This window comes from Ruditapes philippinarum, unplaced genomic scaffold (assembly GCF_026571515.1).
Source record: "Ruditapes philippinarum isolate M1 unplaced genomic scaffold, ASM2657151v2 ctg8459_1_1_1_1, whole genome shotgun sequence".
Lineage (NCBI taxonomy): Eukaryota > Metazoa > Mollusca > Bivalvia > Venerida > Veneridae > Ruditapes > Ruditapes philippinarum.
Window position 1 is genome coordinate 25,606 of NW_026866133.1, and position 25,775 is coordinate 51,380.

A 25,775-nucleotide genomic window follows, 5' to 3' on the forward strand; every position below is an offset into this window, starting at 1 on the left:
CCGTAATCGAACATCGTTCTAAGAACGCAGACATTTGTAAAATAAATCGTAGAAACGCCCAAAACTTAGTCAAGATCGCCCGGAACGGAATATATCGCAGTTTTGCCACAAATGCAACAAGAGCTTCGCAAATGTAATCAATGCATATATAAATCTTAATTAATTAGGGCTTAACATGATATTTTCCCAAAATTTACAAAAAAAAAATTAAAAAAAAAAATGTTTTTAAGTTTCGAAAAAACCCCTTTTTGGGGAGTTAAATTCCCCATGCCGCACCTTAGGGGATTTCGTGATAGGGGGTTTTCCTTTTTCCAACGGGTTAACTTAAAGCTCAAAAAGGGTAAAAACAGAAACTGGTCCCTAAAAAGGGTATGTTAAATTTTCCCCGTCGACATGGAAGCAACAATTCAAATCTGAGCAAGATGTTTGTAAATTGCACGATATTCTCGTGTCCGCGTCAGTTATGTTGAGTAAAGTTACGTTATCAGCACAATCTGAAATACAAATTATTTTAAGTGTTAAAAAACAGAAACTCTTCCAATGTATTTGTTTCCATTATATAAGCAACGAAATAAACATCTGGTAAATTTGTACTCAATGTTCCGATAATAATAGTACGCTTAAATAGCACACTATACACTGTAAATGGATTTTCGTTTTAAAGATATGCTTTATGCTTAATAGGTTAAATATTCTTACTGTTACAGCAGACATTTATTGAAATTTCGGAAATTCATACCAAATATGTCTTTTTTAAATTTGAAAATGCACAAGGATACTGCATTCCCTTCAACTAGTAAATTTTATTCTTAAAAGAAACTGCTTTTTTCTTTCAATATTATTGTGCAATAATACTGCGTTTTCATAGAAGAATTTAAAACATAACATATTTTCCCTATGTGCACTCAAAAGAGAAAAAAGAATCATATAAAAAGAAGTTCCGAATTTAAAGATATACGAATATCATTATACCTAAAAACACATATGTGTTAATTAAAAAAATAAAAAATGCCACAAAACAACATTTTTTCACCAAAATTAGGTGTAAGGCCACGTGTTAACATGGAAAATCTAGATTTTGGGTAATTCCAAGGTTTTTCTATATTTTTTGTTAAGGAAATGAAAGAAAAAATGATAATATAGTCTAAATATATCCTATTTTGAAGGATGAATACCTGAATTCCAACCATATGAATCATTGTAAGGCATCACAACGCACTCACTGTCCTTCAAATACTGACTTATTCCAAGGTCGCGATGAAGAACCTTTCTTGCATATGCCGGTAGTTTAGTGGCGTTCATGTTCCTATGTGATGCCCATTCCGTCAATGAAAATTCTGTACCGAGTCAAACATGCAAAATTAATGATTTGGTATAGGAGACTCTACTGTAGAATCGGTCTTACCTAGCTTTTAAAATCAGAACTAATGTTTATCAATCGATGATATCCGGAGAAAAATAAATTCAAATCCATTTCGGAATAATTACATAATTAATGATCATTAGAAGTTTGCAAAATAGAAATGATGTAGGGAATTTGCGGCAAATGAAAATTCAAAAATAAGAAATAATTGTCGGGTTTATGAGGTATATTATTATTCCGTTCTGGACGGAAGGAAATGTAGATAATGAAGATAATTATATTTAAATAATATGTATGTAATCGAAGTTTACTTACCGTCATTCCTATAGTTTTTATTGATAGGGCAATCTTCGGATGAAAATTTCTGTTCTTTGAGAACCTCGACAACTTCCGTACATGGTTCATTGGATTCAAAACATTGACTGATATTGAGAGAAATAAAGTGTGACTGACTCATCACCAGGTAGTCAACCATAAATCTGTAAAAGAAAATGCATACTTATGTCCTGTAATATTTATAACCTACAACAAATGGCATGCGCAAATCATTACATAAATGCGGACATTAGCCTCCCGTTTAAAATACCGGAACGCACACAGCTGAGCTTTTTATTACTAAAATATTGTCAATAAGGACGTTTCGAACTGAAATATTCTTTTCTTAATGAATGCAATTAATGACCATATTAAACCGGATATATGTCATTTGCATATATCTGGCTGGGCTGTATGTTCACAATGATTATGTCTTCACAGACGCGTTTTTCCCTGTTTTATTTTATAATTATCAGTATTGTTCAATATCAATATTATAATTGTTATTATTTCATCATTTTCATTTGTTGTCATCATCATCATCATCATCATTATTATTATTATTATTATTATTATTATTATTATTATTATTATTATTATTATTATTCGTTGTGTAATATATAATTGGCATCAAACTAAAGATAAAAAATTATTAATTAAGTATACTATAAAAATTATTAAAGCACTTTCCTTCAATAAAATAAAGTTGTTTTTTTTTCAGACCACGCCACTGCGTTAATTTACCAATATTTTTTTAACATATTTGAACGCTAATTCTTTAGAAACTGTAATCGCCTGAGGGGAGTAAAATCATGCCAGTGTGACACGCAATTATGACAAATAGATATACGAGATAAGGCGAGGTAACGCGCAGTATGATTTGATTATGCAATATGATGTAATGTTTTATGATAGTCTCGAACTGTAGTCCGCGGAAGAAAAATCAACAACGAAAGAAACCAACGATTATGACTGCAGATATAGATATCACTGATTTTTTTCTCACAATCAGACAATATGTTGGGTCTTGTTTGTTGTTGTTGTGGTTTGTTTTCTTCATCTTTTCATAAATCGAGAAGTTAATTTGACCATGGATTTATATTACAATTATTGACCCTACTGGCGTTATGACTGTATCTAAAAATTAAACGTGGAAGGACCGGCGTGTTGTTGCTTGGAGCTTTCAAACCCTAAAATACGTTTAGAGAATGTATATTTTAGTATGATTTATAATTCATAAGTTTAAAATTCAAGTACATAATTTGGAAGAGAGGAATTAAGAGAATGACAGTTTTCTTTTTTCATGACTTTCCTCTTAAAAAAAGATATATCATTTTGTAACCTTATATGAATGCCTTGGCGAATTGTTTCAATATTTTAAGATAATATTATGAAATTGACATATTTTTGTTTGTATTAAAAATAACAAAATTAATTACATGGCAGAAAATCAAGCAGATTATTTATATATAACTTTTTTAGCACTAGCTAAAATATCACTTCTTTTCTAATAGCTTCTATTAAGCGAGCTTTTTATAGAGGCGTGGTCGTATTTTTGTTTAAGGTGTGAAAGGACTTAGCTCGATTATCTGTCATGAAGCGGTCGATACATGTCTGGTTCGAAAATGATAAGCATTGAAATATAGCATTTAAAATATTTTCTTATTATCACACAAAGTAATACATTTTAGCACTTACTTCATCTTTAACGCTGAATATAATGAAATCGTCATTTCTTTCCCTACAATTGAAATATGACATTAAATATAAGTAGTTTATGTAAATGTTTTAAATGCATAAATAATAGTGTACTAAGCTACATTGTAGCTATTACTTTTTACATTTCATAAGATACGTAAATATTGGAAATGTTTATATTATTCGCAGCAAGAAAAAACGTAATTGAGTATCTAACTCCGTAGAAAATATAAAAGTATTAAAAAAACAAGTGTCTATATTTAAATTAAGTTTTTACTTAACCTGAGACGAACCATTTTTAACAACTTCGTACCGTATTTAAAATCATAGAGTGACAATGTTCTGCTGAATGTCTCAATTGTGATATTTATCACATGATTGCATCTGTCAAAATCCAGCTCGTAGAAAATTCGCCGTTGTAAAATGTCGGACTGTATGCAGCACGATATTCTCGAACACGTGTCAGATAAACTGCATTCTGGCGGGAAACTGGGGACAACGCCACATGCTGAGAATATATTCAAAAAAGATATTTGAATGATCTATGATATGTCGATGAAATTCTGCTTCATGACATGAAAATGAGAAATATTTACTTCAGTTCACATTATGTTATATTATGTTATATGTTATATTATGTTATATGTTATATTATGTTATATGTTATGTTGTGTTGTGTTGTGTTGTGTAGGGTGCGGTGCGGTACAGTACGGTACAGTACGGTATGGTATGTTAATATGTTACGTTACGTTACGTTTCGTTATGTTATGTTAAAATGATTCGCAATTTAATGTAAGCTGAGATGATATATACATTTTGCATTTGAACTTGACGTCAAATAATCTATATCAAATCGTACAGACAATGTTTTGAGAGTTCTTGTATAATTCATCCCAAAATGTTTGTGTGAATAACGCATTCGACTAGCTTACATGATAAAAAGGATGATGATGATGAAGATGATGATGATGATGATGATGATGATACCTATGATGATGATGATGATAACTATGATGATGATAGTGATGATAAAAATAACAATCATAACATGTACGACTGCTCATTCAGCAAATATTATGATAAAATGGGTAGCATACGTTTTCCTTTTCATCGAACGTTTACATTCACAATTTGATATTTTCATTTTATGTTGTTTCTTTCGTTGCTTCCAAGAGATCAGCGCTTTTCCAGACTTTTTTTAATATGTAATAATACCTTGAGATATATTGCTGTTTATCACTGCACACTCCGTTTCCATCATGTATGGATAAACACCCAAATCTGTCATCAGTTCTATCTCTTCCACGTGATCAAGGGTGCCAAATATAGATATATTCCTATCTTCCTTCCACTGGGTCAATGAAAAGTCTGAAATTAAGTTAATAGGCATATGATAACCTCTCCCCGACACAGTACAACAAATGTTACCTAAAAACAATACCGTCACCATAATAATTTAACTAAGACTTTTGGTGTCTGACTCGGTTTGGTAATGAAAGAACTCATAATTCTTTAATGCACACTGCGAAAAAGACATGGATATACGGAAGTGTACGGAATTCCGTATATCATTGATATACGTGTAAGAATACGGGAAACTTGAAATACGGAGATGTACGGGACCGTATACTATATCAGTCCGTATATGACTAGTATACGAACTCCGTACACACGTAATATACGGGAATTTTGATGTACGAAGTCCGTATTTTACTAATATACGGAATTTTTATGACAAGTCCGTATATTACTAAAATACGAAATTCCGTATTCGTGCAAATACGGATTCTGTATATAGAAATAGCGAATGATACCGTCAGTGCACAGAACGTGTAAGACATCCACCTGTAGCATGCAGACGCGGTATTCTAGCTCAATCCCGCTGTGCAATAGCGAATACTTTACAATTGCGATTGACGATTAGATAGTACGTTTTTGTATTTTGCATCTATGGTGAATCATGTTATTTTGTAATTTCTTTTTCATTATCATTATTATATTTTATGATGATGATGAGCCAAACATGAGAAAATGATAAATTTGAAATTGTGATGTTCAAAACATGAATTAATTATATTAAAATCGTGAATCTGTGAAGTTGAAATCGTGAAAGTTAAAATAATTGTGAAATCACGAAGATAAATTCGGGATTGTCCACACAGCATTTAAATTTTACGTTAAAATATCTCCTACAAAAAATAGGCTATACATAATATAATACATGTACTTGCATATGTAAATAAAAATCAACAATGATATCTCATTCATTCATTCATTCATTCATTCATTCATTCATTCATTCATTCATTCATTTATTCATTCATTCATCATTCATTCATTCATCCATCATTCATTCATTCATTCACTCACTGAATCAATCAACCAATCATTCATTCATCTATTTATTCATTCATTCATTCATTCATTCATTTATTTATTCATTCATTCATTAATTCATTAATTTATCATTCATTCATTCACTGAATCAATAAACCAATCATTCATTCATTTATTCATACATTCATTCATCACTCAATTATTCTTATATTTATTTATTTATTTATTTATCTATTTATTTATTTACTTAATCTTTTATTTCAGGAAACATAAAGATTTGCGTTTTTGTACACAAGTTTTGCATAAAAATCTTATGAAGTTCCGAATTCCTCAATTTTGATTCTATCCGCGCGGTCTCATTTATGACATAATATTGTGTAATAGCCACGTGCTGTATTGCGATAATCGAAGCCAATACTGATTAAGCCGGATATTGATCCGGATATTGATCATAAACGCAGCAGGGTATAACGAGTGTCGCTTTTCTCTGATTACGTAAGTTAGCGCAATTGGTGTTGAATGTCTTAACGGTAATTTTTACTGTTTATTTCTAATATAATTCATGTACGAAATAAAGGAATTAAATTGTGATCTCATAATCGAGTCTCTATGTGATTTTGTTCCAGATATTATAAAGACTCGAACCTGACATGTTACAATCAAACAGACATAGCTGCTGTATTCTTTCAAATGTTTTTGCAGCGTCGTGTTGTTGTTATCCTTTTATCTGGCGGAATTCGTCATTTAAACAAGACACAATTAAGATTTATCTTAAAGTAAATTTTGAAGTACCCTGCTGCCAGGTCCAATTATATTTAAGTTAACAAGCTAGAATCAGATGGATGTCACTGGGGAGTATGTACATGCATTGTTGATAGATGATGTCAAATTATTCGAAATAGCATTTCTTGAAAAATATCATCATCATCTCCCGAGTTTTCTCGTCTCCCATCAGCCGTGTTTCTGCATAAACGGTGACTTGAACAGGACAGGGGAACATGGCCGTGCTATGTCACGGATTTATATTACATATTGTAATATAAATCCGTGGCTATGTAAATTAACATTTGTATCCTGGTTAAAATAAAATTATGTATCTTCGAAACAGTTTTTGTATGAGTAAATTTCTGTTTAAAAAATAAAAATTATCGTAGTTTGTTTTAAAAAATCATGTAAGTAAGTAAGTAATTTATTTGTTTTAATGACAAGTGTAAACTTATTTTACAAATCTAATTTTACAACATATCAAATATACCCGGCCCAATGGGCCTATAAATCACCTCCAATAAACATAAAATATTTACATAAAGTCATAAGTGATTATAATTTATAAACAAACTCATTTGTAAAAATCGTAGATATAACGTAATAGAAGTATTTATATAATCATCGTGTAATAAATAGTTCATAAGATATGTGATTTATCCTATAACTGTATCTATAAATGCTTTGTCGTATTTCATAGTGTGAGAGAAATGTGCAGTCTGGCCGAAACTTGAACCGGGGACTCCGATTGAGCTATTCGGCCGCTTACAAATCTTTTCCTGAACAGTGGCATAATCCCCTGCTTTATTAAAATTCACAGATTTACAAGCAATATGCGAACTAAAACTCTTAAGCTATATGCAGCCATGGTGCTATCCGACCATTTTCTCCTCTAAATAGTGAACAATTCTGAACCGTGACACATATGTCAATATTGTTCATGTACTAAAGTCAATAATAATTACAATTTTCAATGAGTATTTCATGTAATGTATATATGTATTCACAGTTTTTATTTTTATACAAATCCCCATTATTTGATGCAAATATAAGTCACTTTAAAGACTCCGCTCTTTTCATTTTTATTCACTTTTTTTTTTAATTTCTGTACACATGTTTCTATATATTTCTTATTTATATTAACTATATATAAGTTAATACAAATCTGAAACAAAAATAGCAAACAAATATTTCTTTTTTCATTTATATCATCATACATTTAGATGAATAAAAAAAGAAAATATTTGTCAGAATTTTTTATTTACATTAATACAAAGAATGACAGATAAATACCCTTGATGTCAAAAGATATGCTTATATTTACATTGATACGAAGCTTAGTGTCGGTGTAAGAATTTTAAAACTCGTGCATATAGACAGACAGACAGACAGACATTTTATTTCAGTCAAAAAGGCTTATAAGCCCATGATGACATATTACAGCATATTTACAAGATAACGAACAGTGCATATGTTAAAAGAAAAACATTATCACAATATAATTATGACTTTGCAGGAGAAGGTCATAATAACAACTTATTCGTTTGAACGTAGAACAATGCAAATATTAATTTATGTTTGTCTTACACTCACGTACTTCTTATCTGTTAAAATGATTGCATGAATTAAATGTTCTGTTCTAGAAATGTTTAACTACCCAAAAATAATATAATTTACCATGATATTAATCTATGAAGAAGTGTCACAACAAACATAATTAATGTTCACTACATTACATAAATCATTAAACTAAATTAGTTTATCTACATATCTTACCTCACTATTGAGCAAAGATACATAGATTATATTATATATAGATTCCTATTATGCTAATAATCCCATATTTAATCAGTCTTACCGAAACGAAACTGTAAGACCGATAGTATGGCATGCAAATATACATAATTATATAACATATGTTAGACATGTGTTTGAGATAAATACTTATGCGAATATCAATACATTTCTTATTAAGATGCTTATTACAATACAATATATATTACATATCTATTTTACTTATGACTATACACCTAAAATATCAATATCTATTTAATGATATAAAATACAGCAACGAACCAGAAGTTTTAAAACGGTTTTGTTTGTATTGTTTTAGCATAATAAGTAATTAGCAAGATCGAGTTTACTCGCAATTCAGGACAGACAACTCTTTTTTCATTCGATATTCTTGGTTATTTATCTACGTTGTTCAGGATAGCACAGATTTTAAATTGTATATACATGAACTGAGTTTTCAACATTGATATTGGATTTTTTATTGCACAAATAATTAAAATTTAAATATTTGTTTCTTATTATAATTAAAACATTTTGTTTAGTTTTTTTTAGATAAACATTACGCATAAGGTGATATCGCATGGGTCAGTCACAAACACGCGCCTGTTTGAGGAAACAGTTATTAAATATTTCGTTATACATAAATTAACTGTATAGAGCCTTTGTACATCACAATTGTTTTCGACATTCCACATTTTGACTTATATTTCACATAAAGCGATATGGTAACACACGCACGCACGCACGAACACACAAACATACACAACTACACATGCACATACAAGTGAACACGTTCCTACAGTATTAACACTCGCATATGTGATCACTTATGAAATATTTTCAATGTGCTCTTTATCAGTTTATGATGAAGTTATATTATGATTTTTTCAGGACAGTGTACAGCGTGTTTAAATCTTCCAGAAATGCAGCTGTGCCCTCTTAACAGCAATTATAGATGAAGCAAAGTATGGTAGCAAGTAATATAGATGTAAGTTAACGTATATACATTGTTGTATTTTGTGAATAAAATAAGACAATTACACGGACGTACTGTCTGTAAAGAATAGTTACACAGACTCATATATTCCCATCCGTACTGACATCATATGTTTTAATCTTTCTCAAGGAAAAGTCAAATTTCCTTAATTACACGCATTTATTTTGACATGAATAAATGTGGTTAGTTATAAATACATTGGTTCTCTTTTATATCTTGTTGGCGGAATGATGATATAAAATGATGTCAATTAAGGCATATAAGCATTTTGCAGCGCATTTGAAAATGCTAAAACATCCTTGCTTGTAATATGCAAAAATCAAATATATAAAATATATATAACTCCAACACACACAATTGTTTGATATCGATGCGCTGTGCATGCGACTTTATTTTATTAAATTAGTTTTCTTTTCTTTAACATATTGCTGTATCAAAAAATATGTATTTCTTCACAGTTTAATCACTTTTATATATGTTAATGATAGTATTTTTTTAGTTACTACGTGCGTAAGCGATAATGTGCGAGTGACTTTACATTTTCTTTTGTGCATGTACACTAAAGTTAACAACCTTTGTCTGACTAGGTAAAACAGGGTTTTCAGAAGCGAATATAATGTCAGATAAGAAACAGAATTTGAAATGTCTTGATGGCAAAGTTAGTAAAGTCATTCGAATGTCATACACATTAAATTTTATCACGAGTTCGAGCCTCACAAGTTGTCTCACTTTTTTTTGCGTTTTTCTTACCATATTTTTTTTTTAAATTTTACATTAGAAAAATGAATTGGAATAGAAAGGTAGTTTTGTTATGATATTTAATAATTTAGATATACATGCACGGATGATAGTGATTTTTATCCTGTATAGTGTGTAGTATGTAGAAGTCATAGTACTTTTGCAGTGCAGGAGTATTTCGTGCAAACTTAACTATAGTTGAAACAGTCTGTGTACAGTATCATGCATTCCGTATAAATTTGCACCAACTTGCTAAATAGGGCTAAATATAGCTACATTTAAAACAAAATGAGAAGTTAATAGAAAATAGCACAGCATTTATAATCTTTGCAATAAATGATACAAAACTTTCTTACTTGATTGATAATTATAAAGCAATACTTTTGGGAAAAAGGTGCAATCCGAGCCTAGCTGTATTGCATTGATATTTACCACAACCTTACCTACTGCATTACGCTGAGAGTTGGTAAATTTGTTGATAATTTAATTTATATAGCTAGCCTGTTTGAAGATAATAAACACAATATGATAGCTGTTTTACACCTGGATGGTGGACTTGACCACCTCGTCAATTAATTATTATACTAAACGCACAGTACTTGTGCGCACGTGAAACATATCATGATATGGCGTTGATACGTAAATGTTTCACGTGCGCACGTAATACTGTCGCATTCGCATGTATTAACTAAAATATTTCCTATGTTATTTTATGCAATTGTCACATATGATACGTATATTTTATTTTCTGAATTTGATTTCAAACAATCAGATTAATGCTATAGGCAAGGGTAGGATATTTTGATTTATAATTTTTGTGAGAATTATCACTTTATTTTTAGTGATGGCACACTGTAAGAGATTCTATAGTCAACTTACCTAGTTAAACAGTCTTAACAATAAAAAAAATATTAATCTACACTATTGTATATTGAAGGTATTCATTCGTTGCTGTGAAGTTGTGATGAGATAGTTTTTGAAACAATTGAAACTAAAACAAACAATAATCCAAATTTGTTAAGATATATGTTTTTATATAAATGAGAAGTATAGCTGGGTATTCCGCCTTTTACTTAACTGGATATTATTGTGCAAACACGGATCTACATCTGAGTAGTAAATATCTGTACATTTTAAACCATTTTTTTCAAACGAATTGACTCCTACTAACGATACTAATATACATCGTAAAACGATCAAAAAGATTATGTCAGCACTTTTTCCCAATGCAATGTTATTTTGTTTACATATATTTTTAATCAATAAAATACTCTTTACATAGAACAAAGATACCATTATAATTTATATTACAAGTGTGAAATAATATATTCGTAAAAGTTTCATAACAAAAACATATAACTTATCATCCGTCAAAGATTAATCATTTAATTTAAATCCTGTGTAAATGGTTGCTTATAAATGACATCTTTATCCTAATGATATAAGATAATTTTGAAATTTGCGTAAGAAAAAAAATGTATATACGTATGTATACGCTTGAAAAAATGCTTGTGTATAGACTTTTTGAAAGTTGTGATAACTATTTCATGACACTATTTAAACAGGATTTTAAACTCTCTTTTTTCAGATACACACATGCCGAAGAAGATTGTAATATCTGGAGAAAACATTTCCTACGTCACGAAATAGACACCGTCACACTGGCCTATAGATGATTGATATATTTAAGTGCTTTTAAGAACAGTGTTTGAATGTCGAATTTCTGAAAATACGGATTTTTAATTTTAATGCTTATTATTAAAACTCTCTGTAATTATCAATTTGTGCCATGGACTCATTTTCCTAACATAACATGTGAATGTTAACACGAGCAAATGATATGAATATCTTTAAAATATTTTATGGGTGTAATATAAGTGGCTCACATGAATCATTGTTAAGATAAATCGAAAAGAACTTCAATTTAGCATAGTTTGTTCTAGATTTAAACAACATGCAATTCATAAAGGTTACGGCTTGAAAATATCGAAAAATGTACATGTATAATTCGATCTCTGAAGAAAATATCGCGGTGCGGATGTTCTGCACCGTGATACGTATTTCATGACTCTGTATTGCAACATACCGGTATATCGCCGTTCCGTTGCAACGCTACATTAATGTGTCCCTCTGGAATAAGTATGACTATTGTAGCGAAGACATGTTTATTTTGTTATATATATGTATACATATTGAATATATGTTTATGAAATAATAAATATTTAATAGTGACTCGATTTGGTTTTTACTTTATTATTTGAAATACTCCAATTGTGAAGATAAAGTTCTTAAGCATATGACTTTAAAGTTCCAATTCACAATGTGTAATCAAACATGTTCTATTGTACAAGCCTGCATTTCGGTCATGTATACGTGTTACTTATATGTAAATGCATGCTTTTGATAGTATCTGTACCTTCTTTTATCTCGATAATACAGTTCTGTATACCCTGTGTACAACTAAAAAATGCAATTCCGTATATCCCCTGTATATATTGAAAATACGATTCCGTATATCCCCTGTATATGTAGAAAATACGATTCGTATATCTTCTGTATAAGTAGAAAATACGATTCCGTATATCATCTGTATATGTGGAAAATACGATTCCGTATATCATCTGTATATGTGGAAAATACGAGTCCGTATATCATCTGTATATGTAGAATATACGGTTCCGTATATCCTATGTATACGTAGAAAATACGAGTCCGTATATCCTCTGTATATGTAGAAAATACGGTCTCGTATATCCTTGGTATATTTATAGTATACTAGGGATAACAACCTTGATAAAGTCCGTATACGGGATTTATTCTCCGTATACTTCAAACATACGAACAAATATACGTACATGTATATGGTGCAAATACGGAATTCCGTATATGCCTGATGCATATACGGACTTCCCGTATACCCGGTGTTCCCTATACGGACTCGTATACTTGGTCCGTATATTCGACAAATACATCCCGTACACGCCCGTATATGTCAAAAATACGGGACCGTATATTCCCGTATATCAGTATATTTTTCGCAGTGGCAGTGCCATTTACAGGTGGTTTTCTGTACAAATTGTAATGAACAGTTAAAAACATGTAATTAAATTAATAATGTAAATAGATTTACTCCCGAATTTACAATATAGTTTCCTAACCATTTCAAGGGTATAAACTTTTACTGTAACAACTTCGAAACTCGTTGACTAATATATTGTGAACGGTTGTATTGTTCAACTTTAACATTATACGTGTGTTTGCTTGAAAAAGACAGCGTTTACGAGTCCAAGACTTTATACATTTTATTCGCTTGATATGCCTCTCGACTCAAACATTTTACTCTTACACAATAGGCTATTAGACTACATCTACCGATCTTGATGGGGGAGTCTGCAGAATTATACAGTAATCTCAGGCTACCGATTAAACCTGTCAGTGGTCAAATAATAAATGTCTATCTACGAAATTAGCAACTGTCCCTAATAGAACTCGAACCCTTAACCTTTCAATTCCCAAGCGCACGTACTACCACTGGATCAACGCTCCTTTCCTCCTCCTAAAGCATTTTGAAATCGGGAATAACAATTTCCGTTTACAAAAGTCGGTTCAAATTAGAAACGTTTTTATTTTTCGATCGTACCTTTATCTGTATATCCTGGGTTCATTTTACATATGGACTGCGGCAGAATTTCATTTCGGAGAATATCAACCTCGTTCTGACAGTTTTCGTGGTCCAAACAAATACTTAAGTTGACACTAGCAACATATACCCGTTGTATTGGAAGGTCTTTGATCAAATAGCTGAAATAACAGCATTAGCATATTAATAATAATAATAATAATAATAATAATAATATTTGTGTAATCACGCGTATTACATATTAAAACCTGTACACTTGATTTCATTCGATTTACTCGCCAATACGTTAACGTGGTAATGTCATGTTATAATTATCTTTTGAATATGTATATATAATTTTAAGTGGCATGTCATAGAAACTTGACAGTAACTTAGAGCAAAAACTTGACAGTAACTTAGAGCAATGACTATTATTGCTTAGCATATTTATTCCCTGCGGTCTGGAGACCGCAGGGTATTGGTACGCGTTTAACTTTTGAGGCATGGAGGAGCACGTGACCTGTTTTCGGTACATGGAGGAGCATGTGATCTGTAAACCGTACATGATTGGTTAATTGACCTTTTCGAAAACCTGGCTAAATACCGTTTGCCGGTACGTTACGGATAATTCTCAAGGGAATCAGTCAGAATTACACCTAATTAAGAACAAAAAAACTATTACGTGATATTTTTAATTTTCTATAACTAGTTTACCCTTTAAGGTGGAAAAACTTGAATGATGTGTTTGAAAATTATCAATGTTTCTTTAATATGTATCTCAAAATGTTACAAACAATAAATTGTTTATACTGAAAATCTACAAAATTAAAATATTCGTAGTGGCATCTGCCATAATAAATAGAGATATTTTCTGCGAAGACTTGTGTGTTTACTTTATTTTATATTTTTTTGCTCGGAATTATTCATAAAATGGTAGGCCTATTTAATCATTTTCTTAAAAAGAAATAATTGTTTTATGTTCGACCTTCTTCGGTCATCAACGGTCACCAGTTTCCAAAGACCTTCTTCTATATTGATCGATTATTGTCAACTATATTCCTGATACCAACGTTTATTTATCCCCCCAAACAATGTTGAAAATAGTTAAATGAAATATCTTTATATCATTAATATGTTCCCCGCAGGAAACCATTTTACTTGTAATTTAATGTTTAATCATTTAATGTGTTAGTCATGCAATATGAATACATTTCAATCATATCAAAGGTAAATAACTTACTCAAGTCTAACAAAGCCATTCAAATAAAACTTGTTGTGTGCACCAAACTCAAACTTTGTCAAAGAGATATGTTTTAAAATGCGTTCAATTCCGATTATTAATGTTTGACTGCAGGGATCCAGTTTGAATGTTATATCAAATGATCGTTGTATCATGTTAACATAGGAACAACACTGAAATCTGGAGCACGTTTTGTCCATAAAACATCTTGTGTGATCAGGTAATGGTTGAAAGCTAGCATTACTTGGACACTCTATAAAATAAAAGGGTTATATTTATATATTACTTATGTAAACACGTTAGTAGCGTTCAATTGTAAAAATATTACAATTTCTTTATCTAAGACTGTTATATATTTATGAAACAGACTATACATTTCACGCCTAACCAACGCGCATGCGTACTTCTAATCACGTGATTTTTGTATTATTAGTATTTGAATAAATCTCGTAGTGTCAACACGTTTGCGTTTCTTATGGCTTTATTAACAGTAACAGTGCACCTAACCTTTAGAAATACACACATAGAACTAAAACAACAACAAAAACCACTACATATTGTTTATGTTGGATTAAAACAACGCCATTTTACAAAATTCAACTGTAATTGTATTTTTTTTACATGTATATGGATAAGGCGGAATTAAAGTTTTCAAAAGTATTCGAACTGGGATGTAAAATGTTTCAGCGCTCGTATAATCAGTCTGTATTTACACAATGGTTGGTCTACAATAAACTTTTACAAAAAAAAAAAAAAAAAAAAAAACCAACAAAAAAACCCAAAACATTAAGCTTTCTTGCGAAAACATTTGAATACCTGATGCCCAACCGACGGCAGACGTTGATATATATGGAAACGCCTTAGTGTCACATTGTGTAGTCTTCAAGTAGGGTTCGACGCCAATTTTTGACAAGTAAAATTCAACACCGGTTTCTGGGAGCTGCGTGCTGTCGTAATGTGATTTGTTTCGCCATTCCTCATATTTGAAACCTTTAACAAAGCATTTTACTTTTTAAGTAAATCTTAATATAATTATGATATTTTGTAATATGTACAGATGAATAATGCAATATAGGTGCTCTTTAACCAAGCGGTAAAGGTCGCTGGCTTAGAAATTCTTTCCCTTTCTTTAGTGATTTTCATAAACAATATACTGCACATACTTTTTTTAATGATAATGACAGAAAATTTCTTCATCAGCTTTTTGTTGTTCATGTACAACACAATATTTTTATTGCCATGTTGATAATTTATTACCGGTATTTTGTTCTCATTTCCATTATAACACGATAATTTGCAAAAATGCATACTGCTGTTAGTTAGATTATAACATACATCATTGGTTCGTTAAATTTCGGCTCATTTCGCCCTTTTTCGTGTCTTATACGAACCAGATAAGCGTTAATTTGACCATGAGCAACAATGGTTATCTTGCCATCTAAACACTTTCAATATAACTACTATATTTATATAGAAAGTGATTGAATTATTCATAGCCAAAAGTTTCATGATCCTTCGGAATACCTCGCCAATTATCAAAAATTATATCGCAAGGGAACACATTGGGATATAATCTCATAGACAAATGACAAACGTTTCATAGACAATATGTACGTCATATTTTTTGTATTAATATGTTTTTTGTTGTTGTTTTTTTTCAAAACAAAGATAAATAAAAGGAAACGTGTTTTTTTCTTTTTACCTTTACCGCAAACATTAAGACAAATGTTACAGAATATTGTTTGACTTTGTGTTATTTCAAAATGAACGCCTGTGAACGACAAATGACACTGAAAAGTTATTTTGACAGGTTTATTTTTTTAATATATTAATATCAGGCGCTACATATGACGCGGAAAGCAATATGAAACAGCTCTTTCCCGGCCCTAGCAACAAATAAGTAAATGCGCGCATTTAGCATGTTTAGTACCGTTCTATCTATATTAATGAATTGGCGGTGTTCAAACTATCAGCAGAATGCTCCGAGTGATCCCGAATATTTTGTCCGCCACTATAAATCTCTAGTCAGAGTTGTTGTTTGTACCTTATTTTTAACATGATGATTTATGAAAATGGATTTGCAAAAAAATTCCTTTAAGTTAATCATCGATAAGTAGTTTTAAGTACTTATCAACTATAATGATATTTTTTTCTGATTTTCTACTACATACTATACTGAAAGTGTTATCTATGATACAAAACTGAGGCTTCATCTAGAAACAGTCTGAATTGTGAAACAAGTTTTAATCGAATATTGTTTTTGAAGAGCGCTTTGTAATCTGAATATATCTCAAATATAGACCCTGTCCATCCATTTTTTTAAAGGCGGCGACAAAGAATTATATTTTTTATTGACTTTAATGAGATTTCAAATTAACGTGTATACGTCACACATGTAATCCAAGAGCGCTACAGCCCTCGACGGGGCTGCAGCCCTGCTCCGACTTTACGCATATCAGTCTGTGTTATTATTTGATATACGTTCCTTATTAATATACAGGCGTTGCTTGTAGCCCGGCAAGTCAGATTCCGGGCCCGCGGCTTTCGACTTATATGTATCAATGACATTTCCAATGTAAAAGATTTTAATCACTGAAGTTTTCATTAATGTAAATGAAAATATGAGAATAATTACTTTCGTCCAAAAATCCTGCTGACCAATCACAAGGCAAGGCAGTTAGATATTTCTCTCTAAGAACTTGAACCTCTGTACTGCAGGTTTCATTTTCGCCGAGACATATGCTCGCATTAAGGTTTACAGTGTATACCTGTGATTTAACTGGCTCCGATATTTCCAACCTGGAATATTTGATATTCGTTAATGAAATGTATCATTAATTTGAATTGTTTGTGAGACTACTTCCTTAAAATAAATAATACATTTACAGTAAACTAAATAATATTAAGTCAATTAGTCTATCGAGAATTTCATCGTTCCTGGTTAATTTATATTTGGGAAAGAATATTACTTTATTGTCCTGCGACGATTGTTGGCATAAATGGCCAGATCGTTACGGTAGCTGACTTCAAACCACTGGCCCCAACCACTGTTTATATGAATCCCTTGTTAAGAAACTATCCAGCTAGCTTACAATTGGTCAGAGTTTCTACCCAGGTGTCTGTTTACTCCCGAAATAATGCACGGAGGTGCACTTGGGTCTTTTTTTCCTTCAACGAAGCTGGAAAGCATTATCCTAATGGGGCGTTGTGACATAAATTACCACACCCTCCTCCCCAACCCAAAAATGATATGATGATTTAACACATTATAATAGTAAATATATTATAATTCTGCCATTTAATGTTTATAATATAATAAGATATATTTAACAGAACTGTAGAATTACTTACTCGATCTTAATTACGCCATACAAGCTAAATGTTTGCATTTCTCCTGTAATAGAAAATAACTCATTGCACAACGTTAACACATATTCGAAATGATCAATGTATATAAACGTCTATGTAATTTAACTTAAAGCTATACTATGCTCACACTTGGGAAACTATTTTAATCACAGGCACTTTGAAAAAACTATGAAATTCTCACTAATTTAAAATATATCTAATTTGGATAAAAAATGAGTAAACTATGTACGGGAAGCTGCGTTATAGGTCAAGTAAAGTTCGTCATTTCTGAAAAATAAAACTGCCACACTATATATTTATATTGTGACGACCTATAATGTCTAGAATTGTAGACATAATATACCTACTTGTGTGAAAAGTCAAAACATTTTATTTTATATTTACTTTGTAGTAATTATCATTATTTTCTGATATCGAATTTAAGCAGAGTATATCTTTAAACTCACATTAAAATGATTTTTTAAATGTTATCTAAACATATAGTCCTCTTGTCAGAATTGAAAAATAATAAAGTAACCGCGGAATACTACCAGAATGGAACAAAATGCAACTTCATTATAGCATGTTTTCTTAAACTTATTTATAAACAACACGTACCCCATGTAAAGTTTCTAAACGGAATAAGGTGTCTCAATTTTCCCAAGCCTACGGTTATTTCACCCCTACAGGCATCTATTTGAACCTCGATTTGAAAATTCACCGGTATTTCTGGAGATCTTAAACAGCAGAAAATACCAGAACAAAGTTCTGTCAGTGAGCATGTTGCTGGACCGTACACATGTAAATCATCAATATTTAAAGGGCAATGGGTGGAATCTGAAAAAAAAATCAATATTATTTCAGATGTCGTAAAATGGAAACAATCAATGCAAATAATTTATAAAGTAAACATGATACAAATATACATGATTGTATCTCTTAAAAATCCTTACAAAGCCGACTTATTGGAGAAATGAGAAATAGAAACATAGGGAACGAATACTGCATTCGAAAATCGAGGTCGTCATAATGGAATATATTCGATTTTCGGTGTAAAGATATTTAGGCATGTTATCCAAAATTCTTATACTATCCATACACAGGTTCGTTTGTCATTTAAGCTATACATGGTTAGAAAAACACATCAATGAATGGCTTCTTTAATATAGTTAACAAATCCTTTACAATAAGTTCAACAATTTTATTTAATTCTGAATCTATTAAACAAATAATGATGAAATGCACTCCTCCCTCCCCCTAAACAAAAAGACATCTTACTTCATGTGAAAACAAGTAGAAAGTATGTATTTTTAACAATACACTACGTTGATCAAAGCCTTTTTTAGGAAAAAGAACATTTCTATAAAATAATAATAATAATAATAATAATAATAATAATACCTATTTTCGAGTCACTGTGTATTTTGCACTCGTTCGAAAGCATAAAAGGTGCAATTGCAACGTCTTCTAGCAGTTGAACAGCTTGGTATTCGTCAATAACACTAACATTGCCAGCTTCCATCCATTTATCCAGCGAAAAGTCTAATTAAAAAGGTGTATGTATGTAATAACGATACATGACATATTGTGATGTTACATGTACATTTGAGATATATTATCTTGAAAGTATCTTTGAGGACATTAAGAACCTTAAAAACATAAGCACATTGCAAAAAAAAAAAATATAAAACAACATTTCTTATGTAAGCCTGCATTTAAACTGCGATTGTGTTGATGTTTATGTTATCAGGCTCTATACAGGCAGTATAAGTTTGTTATTACATGATCTTCTCGAGCGCTCAAATAGTTAGTCTATCTTTGGTGCTACCGATAGTATTATTAAAAAAATGTTTTCGATCTTTAACATAACATGTAGACAGTATAAAGATCTGCAAAAATTGGCAATTTCTGCGCGGACGTTTTTTAAGAGGTAAAGTTATACTGTTCTTAACCATGCTGACACTTTTGTGTGACAGAAAATGATGGAAATACCGAACGGTATGTGTATTGTTTGGAAAAAATGATACAATACCTGTAGCTATAAACCCAGAATTGACCTGACACGGCAATCGTGGTACGATCACATCGTCAAGGACGTTCACTGACATTGCAGCTGGTTTGTGTGCTTCCAATTGTACATCTACAGCTAAATCTAACATATATTTGTTCTTGTACTCTAGATTAACAACCATGAACCTGTAATGGTGGGAACGAATGATTTGACAAAGCTTAGCATTTTTGTTATTATCATATCAACTATAAAGATGTACTAGGGAACCTATGAACCACAATTAAAGGTTGTAAACTTATATTACTAGGGGTGTTTCATATATAGCAAACAACAGTGTATTCACGATCATATCATTTGTCCTGTTAGTACTGCATGTTACCTTCTTTCAGGAAAAAATAAAAATTAAACATCAGTTTACCGCAGCCGTGCATATAATCAGTTACAAAGATTTGTTGACAGGTTATATGGCTCAGTATAAACGGTGGTTTGTATTTGTAACCCGGATCGCCATTTTCTATATATTTTTTTTAAAAACCGTTTATATAGGGCCATATAACCTGTCAAGAATCTTATAACGAACTCATAATACAATAAATTTCTTTTTTTAAAGAATAAAATTAAATATCTTCATAAATTGAAAGCAGCCGTGTATATAAAAATATATATTAAACGTCACGATTATCCAATTTATCCAATGAAACATAACGTTACAAACGACTAGTTGCATGGAATGGTATACAAAGTAACAAATACAATCTCCTTACTGTAGCGCTATTAATCCATCCATGTCAAACACGATCTTTTTACCTACAAATAAAAAAGGCAAATTTTTGAGACACAGCCATTTTTGGTGTATATTGCAATTGTGCTTACTATTTTGAAAAAGTATAAATATACTGTATTTTTATGTTCAGTCATCGATATTACAATTTAAAATACTTCAATTGTGTTGAATAAATAAAACATGAAATTACCAAACTCGAAGGCAGACAATTTCCTTTCCATCACCAGGTTTTCGATGCTAGCTGATATCTGATAATTACAGTCGTCCACTTGTAGAGAGAAGCTGAACTTTCGATTCATCTCACCAACAAACACGCAGCAATTGATATTCAAACAAGATGAGTCAATCGAGCACTCTGCGTTGTTTGACAGTGCAGGTAAGTTCACTTTCAAAGGGCACGCTAAAAGACAGAAAAGGAATTTTGATGTATTGTACATAAAATGCATGTTATGTTTTACCAAACTCTATTAAAATGAAAGAAGTTTCTTCAATTATAGCAGGACAAGTAGATATTTTCAAAATATCATTTAACTTACAGTTGTTCCAGCCATCCGAAGGTCTTGCAGACGACAAGGCACATTCGGTATCTTTAAGGTATTGACTAATTCCGATGGTATTTGCGAGTACGTCAAACTGAATCTGTGAAAGTGCAGCACCTTTGTTAACACCATTCTCGAGTTTCCAAGTACCAAGAGAAAAGTCTGAAAGTGAGTAACAGAATAACATTTCAACGTTACTATCATGTCTTGCGTTTATGGTTTAAGGGTGTGTAGCAAGTAAATTCTTCCCCGCTGAAGGATAGTCATAATATTTGAAACCATTACTTTCCTTGTGCCCGATAGATGACTAATATATTCTATGAACAGAAATTTTTTCATAGTTCACGATATGTTATATTGAAGCTAAAATTGATTCATGAAAAGTAAATTTGTAATCATCATTATTATCAATCGCAATATTCATATGCAGAATACAGAAATAATTTGCACGTACTTGCATTATTGAATCCATTCAGCCAACTGCAGTTTGCTTTAGGCAAAAGAGCTCGTTTGAGAACAGGAATCATATATGAACAGTTTCCATGACTTTCAAAGCAAGCGCTTACGTTCATATCTACGACATATTTACGTCCACCGTGGAAGTTTTCAATCTTGAAACTAGATGAAAATGGAGAAAACATTGACGTTAAATCAAACTATCATGCGTTCTACGACTTTCATAATCTGTAACCTTAGCAATAATTGTAAATCTTCTAAGTTGTTCCAAGTCTAATAATTCGTAAAAATAAATACTGTGTAATTGTATTCAATTTTCAAAATAAAGTATTAAACACAAGTAGTCTACTTAACGCATGCAGTTATATTTATTTGATGTCATTAAACTATTATGAAAATAAAAGTAGTTTTCATTTCTTTTTTTCTCGATCTCTTAGAATGAAGCACGCAAATTGTACATTGTATTAGCTATTGACATCATAGAAGTTGGTTGATCTCACTTTTAGAAATTTCTTAAAATCTTGTTATAAATTTTACAGAAAGTGTTTTTAACACTGTGTAAATTAAATATACAATAAGGTATAAAACTATCTGCTTTTACTTTAAAGTCTACAATACTTACTCTATCTTGTAGACTCCGTTCAAATAGAAACGATCCCACGAGCCTGCAATGTAAATCTGATATATGTATCAGAAATAATACAAAAAAAGCAATCGGTGGTAAAATAATTCTTATATTTTAATTTTTAATTGAAAACAATAAAATTATTCTAATATTTAATGAAAACATGAACGATTGCTGAAGACTTATCTCAGAATTTAATTTTTTTGAGAAACATAGTGCGGCTATCTTTTAAGACAGGGAAAGCGATGTGTTTGTTTTCGACGCATGTTATTTGGTCGCTACAAAATCATGGAACAAATGAGAATGAAACAGTTACAGCTGTTGTCTTACCAAATTTGTAACCACTGATGTCCTTGACAGTGTTCATTTGTTCAATACCAACTGTTAATTGTTTTTCGCATCCGTCAACGGTGACATAAAACTGAACAGATGTTTTAATGATATCAACTTCAAGACAACAACGTATTGCTGTACACATGTCAGAAATATAGCATCCTATACCTGACGGCAGGGGTGCTAATGATAATTCTGATGGGCATTCTGAAAAAGATAAAGACTATGCTTGTAACGTCGTCTTTTATAAGAAATATCTGAAATTTTAGCTAATTTAGATAAATCTACGCAGGGTCAGCTGAGAAGCGAATTCTTTTCACTGGTTTAAGACTTCTTCTGAGTTTGATTCCATGACTAATTAATATATGTGTCATATGAGACAACCTAATCATGTCCTGAATAGGACCAAAGGGCCGAGGAGAAAATGCATTATTGACAAAAGTAGAACCTCCCCTTTGAAACCCATTGAAAAGCAATAACAGTTTCAAATATTTGCAAAGCAAGACCTTACATTAAATTTAACCTCTCTCCAGCAACAACTAAACAATATGTAGTTCTGCTGACAGGATTTCAAGAGGAAATTTGCAAATACCACGAGACATATACCGGTATTCCAGCCGTTTTGTGATGGTGAGAATGGCGGTTCAGAACGATAGCAGTTATTGTCTCCTATATACGGCGCCACACCAAGTGTTTCGAGCAGTTGTTGGTCTTTTTGGGAAAATCGGTTTTATCTCCTTTTTGATTTCCCGATCAAACAAAACCCTTCTTTTAGAGAAAATTTCTATAAAAAAATAGCAAAAAGAATTTTTACAATTTTTTTTGATATTCTCATTAAAAAAAATTTAATCTTAAAAAATTTTAAAAAAAACTAGAATTATAGCCGCACAAAATAGTTTTAGTGTAAACCTAAGAAAAAAAGGTTCCTTTAAACACAACTTATTCAAGCGCGTTTAAAATCATACTGAAATAATTCTTAGAATTAAATCCAAATTGTTGAAATAGTTTTGCTGAGGTCAAGCCAAAATTGTTAAGAAGATAACATTTTTATGTAAATTACTAACATTGGTTTTTAAATCTCATATCCCAGGAGCATGGCAATTTCGGAAGTACTGTTCGATCAAAAATTGCATATGATTGTTCGCAACTGTCGTTCGTGAAGCAAATGTTAAAATCTAAGCCTACGACATAAACTCCCTTTGTTGTAAGGTCATCAATGCGAAATCTGAAAATGAATAATGACAGTCATCATCAATGATAAAAATACCCCTTTTATTGCGTCGTTTATCTACTTTGACAACATATCAATGTTGTTGGACAAAAGACTGTTTCAAAATGTAATCAAACCTAAGTGTCGTTCTGCTCAAACCTGCTGTTCTTTGATATCCATCTTAGCAAAAGATAAAAATATTGAAAATTCGCCCGGTCGGTAAAACATTAGATTGACATATACCCTTCAACTTACTTCAGCATGAAGACATCTTTGAGAATTATTCCTCTTTCTTTACCTAAAATTAAGAGAATTTTGTTTATTACATATATATCGTTTGCAGCGTATAATTAACCACTGAAGACCATTTCCTTTCTATTCTTTGCAAAATAGGAGTCTTATTTGAAAAAGTCTGTATACCATTTAAAGTTATATATTGGCGTCTGTAATTTTAAAACGATTAAAAAAATGTTATTCTTGTTAAACAGTATTTTCAATAATATTTTTAATATTAAGTTATTATCAATATAAAAGTATTTGAATGTACGTTAAATTTTTATACTTTTGAAACGATTTAAATATGTCAACCTTATCCAACATTGTCGTCAATAAATACTGTCATATATCAATATTTAATACTTGAATAAAAGAAAGTGTCTAAACCAATTAAAGATGTCCAAGTTGTAAAAGTTGAAAATGAAATGACACATCATATTTACCGAATTCGTAGTCAAATAATCCCACTGAAAAAGTGAACTGTTCAATACCAACTTCTAGTAAGGCGTCACATGAATGGAGTCTAAGGTAAGCATGGATGTTCCGATTGATAAGTGGTATATAAACGCAGATGTCAGCTGCTGTGCAGTAGTGAGGTATATGACAAGACACTTCGTTACTTATTGTCACTGGATTTTTTAATGTCAACGGGCAGTCTGGAAAAGATAATATCATATTTCTATAAATTCTAAGTTGCATCTTAGTTTATAATACGGCATATTAGAAAGGGACAATCAAGACGTTTATATGATGTATAATAATATAATCACGAATTGACGTCTGTTTAGATCAAAGACAGCAATAATATTGTGCAATAGCATGAATTCTTATAACGACATGTACTATACGCATAAATCAACAAGTAAAGACGGTTGTAAGCTATATAAACATCCAAGCTTATTTGCATATGTATCGTAACATATAACCTGTCAAAATAGTCAGTTTTGGACACTGAAAACAATATTGTTTTATATTAATTCCTCTTTATGTCTACCTGATGAACAACTGGATGAATTAGACAAATATGGTGCTACATGTCTATCACATTCCTTATCGCCGAGATACATCGACAGTTCAATATCATTTGCAAGTATAGTAGCGATGTAAGATGGAAGCGTGCTCATGTCTGCAAAACCTCGTTCTGAAAACCAGTTAGCCAATGTGAAGTCTGAAAAAAAATTTCACATTTCATCATGTTGTTAATCGGCATCTGCAACTTGGTCTCGGGAGCATAGACGATAATGCAGCAATTAATATAAAGTTTTGATAATTTTTTTTTACAAATTTAATCTACATACTGGTGATATTTTAGCTAGGAAAAACTCAT

General features: G+C 31.2%; 1 protein-coding gene and 1 long non-coding RNA gene across 2 annotated transcripts; one reads left to right on the top strand and one right to left on the bottom strand.

Annotated features, from left to right (window-relative positions):
- Positions 1-360: 360 nt before the first annotated feature.
- LOC132731425 (uncharacterized) lies at positions 361-25,616 on the bottom strand (the record flags this gene model as incomplete). The annotated part of the gene is made up of 25 exons (XM_060717606.1): positions 361-494; positions 1,176-1,337; positions 1,679-1,842; positions 3,377-3,419; positions 3,690-3,884; positions 4,592-4,744; positions 13,648-13,808; positions 14,867-15,119; positions 15,683-15,856; positions 17,502-17,665; positions 18,218-18,260; positions 18,833-19,051; positions 19,616-19,756; positions 20,247-20,410; positions 20,990-21,032; positions 21,200-21,409; positions 21,546-21,710; positions 22,003-22,166; positions 22,627-22,669; positions 22,960-23,169; positions 23,569-23,673; positions 24,027-24,187; positions 24,428-24,470; positions 24,892-25,104; positions 25,443-25,616. Coding segments are annotated over 25 exons (3,701 nt in total), but the record flags the coding sequence as incomplete, so codon positions are not given.
- On the top strand, positions 8,979-12,239 carry LOC132731426 (uncharacterized). The gene is made up of 2 exons (XR_009625887.1): positions 8,979-9,260; positions 11,596-12,239. It is a non-coding gene; the product is annotated as an uncharacterized LOC132731426 (long non-coding RNA).
- Positions 25,617-25,775: the final 159 nt, after the last annotated feature.